This window comes from Ciconia boyciana, chromosome 1 (assembly GCF_034638445.1).
Source record: "Ciconia boyciana chromosome 1, ASM3463844v1, whole genome shotgun sequence".
NCBI classification, from domain to species: Eukaryota; Metazoa; Chordata; class Aves; order Ciconiiformes; family Ciconiidae; genus Ciconia; species Ciconia boyciana.
In genome coordinates, this window is record NC_132934.1 from 74,669,739 (window position 1) to 74,682,202 (window position 12,464).

Genomic DNA, 12,464 nt, shown 5'->3' on the forward strand with positions numbered 1-12,464 from the left:
GCCTTTGGGAATCCAAAGCACTGAGTCCCAACAAATTTCAGTGACAAAAGTTATATTGTCCAGTGCATGGCATCCAGTGCCATTCACAGTGCCTCTGTGCACCCTTCTCTGGGGGAACACAGTTACTTTGCTGCAGAAATGGGAAAGGCAGAGACTGAATCAATTCTCAGACCGCCGTATCATACTAAGTATTTGCAAGGACAAGGATTTAGGTGGGGCATAACTGAGCAGTGACTACAAACTACGCTGTGCCAGTGTTTCTTCAGAATAATTAAGCTGTAGTGGTTTTGGGGGGATCCTGCAAGTAACGCAGTCCCATCTCCATGCAAATCTGAGGCAACCAGCAGCGGCTCCGGGCTTGATGTGGAAGGCCAGATTCACGGAGGTGTGAGTGAAGCATGCCACTGTCCAGCTGCCCTGGCACACAAATATGAATGCCACCCCCACAACAGTGGAACAGGTGGCAATTATCATGTAGCAGCTTGCAACCCTAGATTACTATTGTTCAGAGGGTAATCAACGTCCACTTAGTAGCCTTGATGGGGTCTGTTGTCACTAAGCTATGTAAGGCAATGAAGTATGTACTCTACAAGTTAGCGTGCTGGAAATAACAGAGATTGAGCTGGAATTCCCTGTTGTTCTGAGGTGAAAGCGGGGATGCAGGCTTGTTCCCTGACTCAATGTTGTGTCTGTGAAAGAGGTGGTTTTGTCGGGTATGCAGGCCTCAGAAGGGCTTCGTGGACATTTTATTGACGTAGACATTGTCAGTCCAGAAGAGTGTATGATGGACAGACTTTTAGAAATACCTGAATTTTGTCACATTCTGAAAGCAGACTCTGTCCCGAAGCTGTATGCCAATAAAGGGGATGGAAGCTGAGAAAATCTTGACTGTTGCCTTTGTAACCCCAAAATGAACATAGACTCCGCTGCTGGGAGATTAAGGACTGGCAGAAGGTATTACGTGACAGGCTTGATTTCTTTGTGTTGTACGTGTCATATCTGTAGTTCGACACTGCTCCCGGAGTAGGTGACCATTTGGTGAAACAAGACAGCCTGAAAAGTACACAGCTAATGGTGAACTGCCAGTGCATTCAGGTGATGGAAACTATAAAAATTTCAGACAATAGCCTGACTGTTCCTGAGGGTGTAGTTGAATGAGATGCTGGTTTTGGCCGCAAACCTAGCTTAAGAAGTCCCCGTGCCCTCCCCCTGTCCTGCTTGGCCATGTGTTCCTGCCTTGTGCTGTGGTTTGCTGGCTTCTCGCTTACATCCTAAGGGATAATTAGTTCAACAACTGGTAGTATAATGTATCTGAAGACTACTCTAACCTTTTCTTCCTAATAAACGTCCTTGTGTTTTTAGGTAGCTTTCTTGTAAGACTGGCAGTATGCATTGGTGAGCAGTTGTAAAAGTAACTGCTTGTATTATTTGTAGATAGAGTAAAATCATGGGTTTAGTGGCATTCATAGATTACTGATTTTGATTTAAAAATCTTGAATAATTTATTTACTGTGCTATGGAACCTTTTCTGGCTACGTGAATTATTTTTTTTTAGCACAAGAAGCAGTACTCTTGTGCCAGAAATCACAATAAAAATGTCTTATCATTCATATAGTGTATACTTCATTAATGCAGCATGATGGGTATTGCAAAAGAGAGCCAGCAACTTGAAAACAACTGTTGTATTATTAAGCATACACAACATCATGCAAGTATGTGCCATAAGAATACTATAGTAACCTGATGTCATTGTGCACCACAGGTAACTATGGTCACCTGTAGATACAGAAGTTGATTTTGTCCTTTGAAACAAAATGCTATGGGAGCTAACATGTGGCTGGGGTGGGACTGGAGATTTCAAGAGAGGGAAGGCTGGTTATCCCTGCCAGAGAAGGGAGCTTTTTAGTAGGTTTGGAAGCCACCCATGGACATATGTAGCCCAGCTGTTTTCTGCACAGTGGTTGTGATGGAGTGGGATAGTAAGAGTTGTACTGTGATGTGCTAGCCAGAGCACCGTAGCTTCCTAATATCTCATCGAAACTTGAATATTTCGTTCATCTCTGTGAGTCTGTGCCCAAAGACCAAAAAACATTTTGTGTATTAAAAAAAAAACCAAACCCAAACCAAAGAACCCAACAGCATGCTGCTTTCTATCCAGTCAGAGAAGCCCCAGGTAGTATTGCACTTAGCACCACATTTTTTCTTGTCACACCTGAGCAACTATGTCCTACATTTGAAAAATATTTACATTTATAGAGGTGTTTCCTAGTGTCTTCTCCAAAAGTTTAAAATGCTTTTAGACTGGTGAAAAATTGCAGTACTTCCTGGAAGGCAAGAGAAAAATGTATGTTGTGTGGTCTTTGATTTCCAAATTTAAATACATTCTGCGTTGTGCCTGCTCATGATTCATAGTGTCTTGCCTAGCTGCAAGTAGTTCCCTAAAAGCATGATTCTGTTGATGGAGAACCATATGTGTATGCAGATGCTGTATGTCTATGTAACCTGCTGATATCAACCATTTCTTCATAATAGTTGCTTTATTTTCTTTGCTAAGAAAATTGTTTCTGATTTTGTATAGGTAAGACCTTTGTAATAAAAAACGGGTGCATAAAAAGAGAAATTTATTGTGTCTGTATATGGGCTTGTCTGCTCTTTTAAAGGAAGAGTGGAAATCTGCCCTTAATCTTGCTTCCCGATTTTAAACCAGAAAGGGTTTGTTGTGGTGCATGAACACAGAACAGAGTGCCAGTGGGGTGGCGTGTCGATAGGTGAGGGTTGTAGAAACGGTGAGTGGAACTGTGGCCAACAGGTGTAATGTATTTATAACCGTAGCAGAAGAAAAGGGTGAATAATGCATGGAGGGTATTTGCCAGCTCTTTCATAATATAAAGGAAGGTGCTTGCCAGAAGTGGAAGGTATATCAGCCAATGCTAAAGTTTATTCATTATCATTTGTGCCGACCAAATACTTCGTCCTCTAGGAATGACATGTGTCGGCAGGAAATGTTTGGTGGTCTGGCTGTGTATTGAGCAACTCCTGGCTTCTCTCCACTCTGCTACACTTCATGTCATCATCCTTGCTGAGGCCAAACATCTTTCTTTTACTTTGTTCTAAGGAGCCTTTATCTTTCATCCCAGGACAAGAGCTTTGCGGAGGAGGGAGCACTTCAGGCATCTCTTAGGGATAGCACCTATGCTCAGGCACGCAGACACCGTGCCAGTGGGAGGCTCCAGGACTTGTATTGTTCCTTTAACTTGTGGTCGACTTGCGTTAGCCTCCTTCCCTTTTATCGTAGTTGTCTCTTCTTTATAAAGTCAGAGCTTTGTTCTCCCCTTTCCTCTTCAAATCTGGCTCTTCTGGAAGTGCCTCATGTGAAGAGCCCCTGTCCCACACCTTGTTACAGCATGATGGAATTACATTCCTTTCTCGGGAAGCAGGCAGCTGCATGAGACTGAAAGACTAGAGGTTTGCTTTTAGTAAATAATCAGCAGGAGCAGAAAAAGGTAATAGGAAGCGATTTGGCAGTGAAGACCATTCTAAGCTTTTATAAGTGGGTTGCCAGGACTGTGACCCTGGAGCATGGATTGAAAAGGGCTATCGGAGAGGTTAGGCCTGAAGGGTATGCTGCGCTGTGGCACTATGTTTTTGGAAGGCTGCCGTGGCAGGTTCAGGTACACGTGCATCTGCACTGCTGCTGAATTGAGAGTAGGATTAGGTCAGTCCCAAAGGGGAGTAACAATGCCTGAAAAAAAATAACGCAACTTCTGGAAGTAGGCTAAATTAAATAGAAGTCTACCAGATAGTGCTAAAAATGGTGCCTCTTACTACGGCTTTGTAGCCTCGGCTACTTCCTGGAAACAAACTGCTCCTTCCTCGGTGTGAAAACTTGAAGTCTTTTAAGCAAGTAAGTCAATGAAGCTATATTTAAACATCAAATACAGAAGTGGAGGGACAGTGGCATGCTTGTTAGCATACAAAAAGTTAGACTAAAGAGCGATTTTATGTTAGTTTACCTAGATGCTTTGCCTTCCAGTACTGTCAGAACAATTCAGCATATGCATATGTGTGCCCAGCACGTATGGATGCACACGTGCACCCGTACATGCAAATGAGAGCAGTTAACGTGGGACTGTTACACCACAGAGAAAGTGTTTTAATTCCGTGCGCTGAAGGCCTGCGTGAGAATTACTGGCTGCTGGCACCCGTCTCCAGGTCTCATTGTTGTAGATGAGGGAGTCAGTCTCGATGGTGCTTGGCACGGGAGGGAGGGAGGGAGGGAGGGGAGGAGGGAGAGCGGCGGGGCCAGGGGCACCGAAGAGCCAGAGCGCTGCTGCCACAATGGCTGGCACAGTCGGAGGGCCTTTCACCAGTGGGTATTGCCATACGCAGTGATGCGAAGAAGCATATGCAAGCAACAGAGGCAAGGGTGAAACAAGAAAAACAAAATGCGCCATAAATATCTCTAGAAAGAGCTAATGACTGATAAATGTGCTGAATAGAGACAGCAGAAATCATTTTTGTGGATTAATTTGTATCTCTATTAATTCAGTCAGTCTCCTCTTCGCCAACATTTACTTAATGATTCCTGTTATTCTTTCTATCTCGGTCTTTCCCTTTGGTGCCCTACCCGTAATCCTCTTCTATAACAACACTTAACACTTTTCATAGTGTTTCTGGAACAAAAATGTTTCCCAAACATTAATGAATTACTGTTCACAAACAACCCATGAACAGCTCTTTTGTAGATGTATTCATACTGTGCTGTGGATAGACTTGGAATTGTTTTACTGTGTGCCGTAGGACCTACGCTGCAAATAGGTAATGGGGGGTATTCTTAGCTCAAGTGGGGCTCGGAAGAAGAAATGGGGCTAATCCTGGGTTCCTCTCGAACATGGAATTAGGAGAGGCTCTGAATAATCGTGATGCTCAGAACGGCAGAGCACACCACGTATAGCTTTTTGGAAATGCTAATATAGATTATCATAACTCATAGCTGTCCTGATGCGTATCCGAAGTCTGTCCCAGTACAGCTCAGATTTCGGACGTAGGAACATTGTTCTGGTGAATGCAAGAGGAGAGTAAGTGTTGGGGTAGGGATCGGGCATAGCAGTTCCTGCGTGCAGGCCACCATTCCCAATTTCAAGCTGCACTTTATATGTTCAAGCATTAAAAGTTTTACTGACTTTCTAATGAATCCAGAGAACGAGTGCTTGGCAGACAAGATACAGTGTTTCTTTTCTTAATTTGAGAGCATCGTCTTCCCAATGAAGTCTAAAAACAGCCTGAACAAAAGATGACTTTGTTTCTGTATAATTCATGAAAGCTCTACAGTTGTAACCTTTTAAACAGTTATTTTTATTTAAGATGTGTAAATTTCAAATCTTTTTTTAATGGGGTACATAAATGACATAATAAATGTTTGTTTCCAAGATATGGCGCATAATGTATTTCACAAGCAGTTACTGAAATGTGATAGGGTGAGTATATGAATAGCATATTTTATGTAAGTACAATATGTTAACACGGTATATAATAGAATTCAACTAGCTGTAATTTAATATAGCTCTTTAGCTCTATAAAGCTATAGGGGTGGGGAAGCTATTGTCTTTCAGAATTCAAGTTCTTTTTAAGTATTAGCAGAAGGACAATGATTTGCTGATTCTGTATCAAAATTCTGTTGAAGTGCCTTATGTAAAAATTGCAGTTCCAGTCAAGAGAGGTTTGAAACTAAGTTAGTACATCAACTGAATATGAGTACATGGGGGTTTTTTAAAGGAAAAAAAATCTATATAATATTATTTTAAATAGTTAACATACAGTATTTCAACAGGGGAAGCGCTGATTAGATCACCACCATCTATTTTATGCCGTCAGGATTGCTGAGGGGCTTATAATTGTGTTAAATTTTCATATTACTCATATTCGCACATTAACGAACAGATGCATTGTTACTATTGGGATTTTGCCATTTGGCCTTTCACATCCCTAATCATGATTTCCTACTGAGATCTTTACCATTCTCGCAGAAATTCAGTCATTGATACATGGCCATCCTTCGCATTCATTATTCTCCGCTTGTTTGTCGCAGCTCTCCCGGAATCACCGGCGGAGTCGGGTTGCAGGGATACTCATTTGTAACACGAGTCCTTCGCTGGGGGACTCTGCCGCAAAGTCAATACGATTTTTATTGACAAAGCCGACACACACACCCCCCCACCCCCGCTCCCGGTAAAGTAACACCGGGCCCCGTCCCGGCGCCGCTCCCCGAGCGGCTGCCGCGGTGGCTCGGCGCGGTCCCCGCGGCTCACGGCCCCGGCCGCGGCGGGGCGGGGCGGGGGGAGGCAGGCGGGCAGGCAGGGGGGGAGGCAGGGAGGCGAGCGGGCAGGCGGGCAGGCAAGCAGGCAGGCAGGCAAGCAGCCCGCCGGGCGGCGGCGGCTCTGCCGCGGCCCGGGCAGCGGGGCCCGCCGCCAGCCCCGGCGAGCGGCTACTGTTGCTTTAAGGCGGCAAGTTAGACAGAAGACTTCTGTTTCTTTACGAGCGCACCACGGCGAATATTTTGTCTAGCTGCAGGGGAAAAGCTTTGTCGTGGACTTTGCTGACAATAGACTTAAAAGTAAGACGGGCTGCTTTTGGTGCCTGGAGGCTCTGGAGCCTATTGTCAGCTCACAATGGATTTCTATTGCCGCATTCCTGCTTTGCAAAGGTTTGTTAGCTTTTAATGACTGACAGCCCTCTACTGCAAATACCGCATTTGCTCTGGCCTGTTTACACGCTACTCGAGAATTTTTTGGAAAGCGCAGGGGGAAAAAAAGAAAAAAAAAGCAAGCGGCGGCGTTTATTTGACCTGTTCAGATATGTTTGGAAAAATGGTTTCCTTCGTGGGTGCTTGCAAAGTTCAGAAGTAGCCGTGCCGGTGCCGGGAGCGCGGCGGCATCTCCCTGTCGTCAGCCCCGGCACGGAAACGGTCATGGCAGTGCAGCTTCTCCCATCGGTTTCGTTAGGATGCAATTGCAGGTTTAGGGTTTCTAACAGAAAACTCGCCTTCGGGCCATCCTGGGCGACTGAGTCCGTGGTTGTTAGCGCAAGGAGCGACCCTTCCTGCGAAAGGCTGCCGCTCGAAGAGCAGGAAGCGGGCGCTGATACAGGAGGAAAGTGGCGTGCTGCAGCGCGTAGCAAGACGTTAGGGGAAGGAAGGCGCTCTCCCGCCGCCCGCGGGACCCGGCTGGCTGCTGCGCCGGCAGCGCCCAGCGAGGTGCGGGCGCGGGGCTGCGGCTGCGGCTGCGCAGGGTGTCCGCCCGCGCCTGCCCGTGTGCCAGGCAGCGGGGGGTGAGGCGAGGGGCACGCCGTGCCCGCGTCAGTGCGGCGGCGGGTACGTGGGTGTTACGCGGCCTGCCGTTGGTTTAGCGGGAGTTTGGGCTCGCTCGGTGCCTCGGGTGCGACAAGTGCTTTGCAGGGCGGGAGGAAGGCCCGCGGCCCGCCCGGCGGCGCGGGGAGAGCCCGGCCCGGCCCGGCCCGGCCCGGCCCGGCCGGCCCCGCGGAGAGCCTCGGCGGGGCAGCGCAGCCCTGCTTCCTCGGAGCTGGGACTTCAAGAAAGGAGGCAGAATTAGCCAAACGAGATAATGAAGGTTGCTCGTAATGGTTTTTACTGTGGGGAAAATTAACCAGTTGCTAATAATTGTATGGTCTCTAGGCCAGACGGTCCCTTTGATAAGTTAACATGTACTCCCTTTATGCTCCTGGTAGGGGGTAAACAAATGCCTGAACAAATACAAATACACATAAACACAAATGCGGAGAATAGCAGTATATGTCTTAGATCCAGATAATAAGTGTGGGTATTGTTATTTAGATGGCGCATACTGGGACACTTATCTTTTAGTACACTCCATTTTCTAACTGAATGCAGTGCTAATCGTGGGATTGAAAGCTATTGTAATTGTGTACCCATCTAAATGCTGACAAGAATATACAATTACATTGTTTGGAATTGAGTTTAATGTTCTCTGAATTTTATTAGCATTTATATTTACTTATGCATTAAAATTCTACACAAAAAGAGGTCAGAATACAAGAGTTACAGACATAAATATCAGACCCATCCACACCCTCACTGCATTTTGCCTGAAAATACGGAACTATTTTATTTTATTTTATTTTATTTTATTTTATTTTATTTTATTTTATTTTATTTTATAAGGAAGTGATAGAATCTGAAATGAGCAAATAACGGGTTTCCATTCGAAGCAATGCCTTTTCTCCCTCTGGATTTTGCAATCTTTTAAAGCTTTTTTCATACCCAACTTTTTATTATTATTTATAATGTGCGTGTTACTGGAAAATCTTTCCACAGTATGCTTACCACCACACGATGTTTAAACACACATTATAAAGTGGATGTAATTGTAAACACTCAGAGGGATATAATTACATGTAGCAGATTTAGGAGCTAATTCTTTGCTTCTCTCTCTCTCTCTTTCTCTCTCTCTCTTTACTCTGCATTTTATCAACATAATTATTTTTTGACTGCAGACTTACACCCAGAAATTGACAGGCATCCATTATAGGCAGCAACTTGTTCACCAAATTGAAAAACAATGAACTGCAGGTTTATATGTGCCCATTGTCGTACAGAATTACCGGGGCTTTGTTCCACAAGAGGAAAAAGCTAATGGTTTTGAAACAGCAGGTGACAAAGCACATTCTTTTTTTTTTTTTTTCCTCCCCCCCCCATCAGTTTGTTGATGAAGTCATTACGAACTGGGGCCCAGAATAGGGTTGGCCTTATTTTTAGCAGATAGACTTTTTAATGAGTTCTATTGTGGAGACAGTCATGTTGATTTGCTTACATTTTTTTTCCCCCCCTTCACTCAGAAACTCCCAGTATTGAAAAGCTACTATCAAAGGACTGGAAAGACAAGCTTCTTGCCATGGGATCAGGGAACTTTGGAGAAATAAAAGGTAACGCTGTTTCTGTGCTAAAGCAAATTGCGAATGAATATACAGATATCACTGGCTTTATGGAACTTGGTTTGTTTGCTCCTCTTCCCCTTCCCTTGAAACGTCATAATGTGGGGCTTAAATGAGATGTATGCTCTCCGCCTGTGATAATATAGATAAATGAAATGGTATATTGCCCTAAGTGAATGAACTTACGTAAAGCATTTGTTACATATAGCGTTCTGTGTTATAAGAGGACACATCCCATTGCTGGATTGGAAAAAAAAGTCAATTCACATATCAAACACAGGCTTATGTGGTATCAGAGTATAGCAGAGCTCAGCTTCTGAAATCTGAGGGTGATCAGAAGTCCTTGTTAATTTTGGGACAGATTTTGATGATGTAGATTTTTTTTACTTTCCTGCATGTAGGGAAAAAAAAAAAGAGACCAAAGTTTGTGTAATGATACCTCTAGGTACCGAAATTAGCCAGTGCAGATTTTAAAAGACAGTGTACAACATCTGTGCACTAAAGCATGTTCTTTTAAAGCTGTACTCCAGAAGGAAAATGACAAAATTTGACCACTCTCCAGCAGCAGTAGCTTCTGCTTTGCCAAGATATTTCCCCATTTTATATATGTGAGGTCATTTTAGGGAACCTGTAGTTGTTTGTTTTCATGTAATTTAATATTTTTATAACTCTTCCTCAGTGATTGTGATGAGGAGCCGACTCAAAATACACGTGTGTCAAAAATTTTAGTTTCCAGAGCAGCCATTATCACTCTGAAAAGAAACAGTGACTCCGATTCTTCTCCCATTTATATCAGTGTACATCTGGAGTAGCAAAATCAAAGCCAATGTTGTTTTGGAAATGTGAAAGTGGAATGAGATTAAAATTAAACCCTTCTTTTATGTTTATAAACTAGATTTCATTTCTCTCCATTATTTCTTGTTTGTTTGCTTACTAATGTTGTCCCTGATACAGAGATCCTCATTCAGGCAGGCTTGCAAACCTCGTGCCTGACAGGTTTTAAGGACCTTCTGCACAAGAGGTGGGCAGCGTTCAGTAAAGAATACAACATGATGTGCTCTGAGAGGTTAATGTATTGGTACATGTGCAAAGATAATGTTATTTTAATTATATGTGCCTTCCATCTTGTCACTGATAAGCCACCGGCATTAGTTTGCGTTAGTCCACTGACTTACACAAGTAGGAAAGTATGCCACTTGCTTCCCCTAGCTTCTCCCTAAGAGGCTGTAATTCAAAAATATATATTCATGACATATGTAGAATAACTTTAAAACAGAATATAGTGCTTCAGCCCCAAACAGGCTGAGATATTATTATTATAACAGAGGGCCAAACCTGGATTCTTTATTCCCACTGAGCACGTTTTCTCCATGTGCATAAAGCAACAGGTCATAAAGAGGTAGGGTAGCCACTGGGCTTATCTGTGAGTTCTGGTTTTTAAAAGCATATTGTTTTAAAGTAACATCATCGTCTGCCATGAACTGATGAATCTTTAAGATGTTTCAGGCCCAAAGTACGCAGGCGGCTTTCATATCCACTTTTGGGTGTGTATTTCAGCAGTTCTTGCGTGTTGTCTGGAGCCTCTTTAACTCTTGATATGCTGGAGCCTTTAGAAGGACTCCCAGCGATTCTCCTCTGCCTTTGGACTCAGTAAAGCTGCTCTGAAAAGCGCTGCGCACTGAGAAGGCGGTCTGTTCCCAGTCCTTATGATCTTGTTCTGTTGGAGGGCAATCTTTTTTCTCCCTGCCTCTCTTTCCCTTTCACAAGTTAAACTTGAAAGCGGCAGCAACAGCTATATGCTAGCACGAAAGAAATTCAACAGTCCTTTCAGTCTTGCCCGGGGGGAGGATGGGGAGCAACAGCACAGCCTCAAAGAAGAGTTTTCTTTGCTTTAATTTTTGTTTTTTAGCTTCATATTTTGAACACAAGTCGAGTTATTGTTCTGCAGCTCTGTTCAAAAGCCTCACATCTGAGGCTTTTTAGTGCAACTGTGGTTCTATGGTTGGGGGCATGGTTATTAGGTGTTTGGATCAGGTTTGGCAGTAAGCTGTGAAAACAGGCACTGGTTTATTTTTCCTACTGACTGCCGTGACAGTTGCAATTATTGTCCATTGTTCCTAGGTGGCTAGAAAGGAGGGAGGATACAATAGAGCATTGCCCTCTGGGGGTAAATGAATTTGACTTACAGGTTCTTGGGGGGTCAGGCAGGCTGATTATTTAGTGCCCAGGAATGCGGTTTTCATGGCACCGCCAGCCATGAGCGGCCAACAAACAATGGCTCAGCTGTATTGCAGCTGTATTTAGCGAGGCAACATGAAAGGTGTGCAAGTTGAGCTGTTTTATACTCAACGTATGCATGTACAAACACACATATATTATGCTAGGAAATGGTTTTGTCCTTCTGTAGGAACGTAGAGTTATTAAGTTTTCCAGTTGTGATTTTTTAATTAACTTCTCTCTATATTTGGCTTGGCAGCTTCAGGTTTTTTTCCTCATTTCTCTATTAGCGATATTTGGAAGCCCCGCACAAGTAGTGTCTTATTATTAATACACCCTGGAATGTGGACAGCACTAGAAGCTGTACTGCCCAACTGTCTTATGCACTGAATAGTTTTTTCCATTTAACTGTTCAAAATTTCATTGTGTTTTTCATTAGATCTGGGGGAGTTTTAGTACGTCATGTGCTAAAGTCTCAGCACTAGGCTACATATTGTTAATGCCCAAGTCTGTGTTATTACTATTGAGTTTTATTCTCTGAGAGAGATTAAAAGAAAGGGAGATGAAGCGGAAGACTTTATTTTCTATTAGTGTTATTTCTTTTAAGTTAGAAAGCAGTAATACTTTATTAAAGATAGGGGAGCTGGTGAATGGCTGGAAGTCACCAGACTCCTGTGTTTTGTATTTAGTTGTTCCTCTTAGTTGCTTTGTTACTTTCCGCAGCTACTTCAAGCCCCCCTTTCTTCATCTGCATGCCTGTAAAATGGGAGAACCATCACAGAGTATCTGCAGAGGTCTAGCTGCAAACTTCAAGGTCACAGTTAGAAGGATCTCTATATGTCCAGTTACTAATGGAAAAGGAAATGTAATATTTCATTCCAGGGCTTGACTGAAAGGTACTGCAAGGGAATACTCTTAAAATGGGGCAAAATCTAGAACCTGTCGTATCTGTAGAAATTTTCACTCAAATGCCTCTGTTTAGAGAGGTAGTGTGGGGCTCAATACATACTACAAGTTTAGCACTGGAGATTTCTTAAGAAATTGTGTTTTGAAATCCCTGGAATTTTTACTCTGTTCAAAACAGGTCAGTCTATAGTAAAACCCACAAAACGTGCCATTAAATTGAAATATTTTAAAATAAAGCTGTAAAACTATATATTGAATTGGTTAAAGCCTGTGTAAACTTGCTTATATCTGTCATATTCAAGGGCTCAAAAGGCCTCTGGATTATTCATAGATAATGCAGTTTATTGGATTCAGTGGAGCAGAGAGAACTTCAG

General features: G+C 43.4%; 1 protein-coding gene across 31 annotated transcripts in view; it reads left to right on the plus strand.

The window, feature by feature from the left end:
- The window catches only part of SOX5 (SRY-box transcription factor 5), a 721,637-nt gene that overhangs the window by 548,142 nt on the left and 161,031 nt on the right, over nt 1–12,464 (plus strand). For 29 of the 31 annotated variants that reach the window (XM_072874906.1, XM_072874851.1, XM_072874898.1 and 26 more), the window contains one exon: nt 8,872–8,958. The exons of the other annotated variants lie outside the window; for them this stretch is intronic. In XM_072874906.1, the coding sequence (XP_072731007.1) occupies nt 8,872–8,958 (87 nt within the window). The remainder of the gene's footprint in view (nt 1–8,871; nt 8,959–12,464) is intronic. 31 annotated transcript variants of the gene reach the window in all.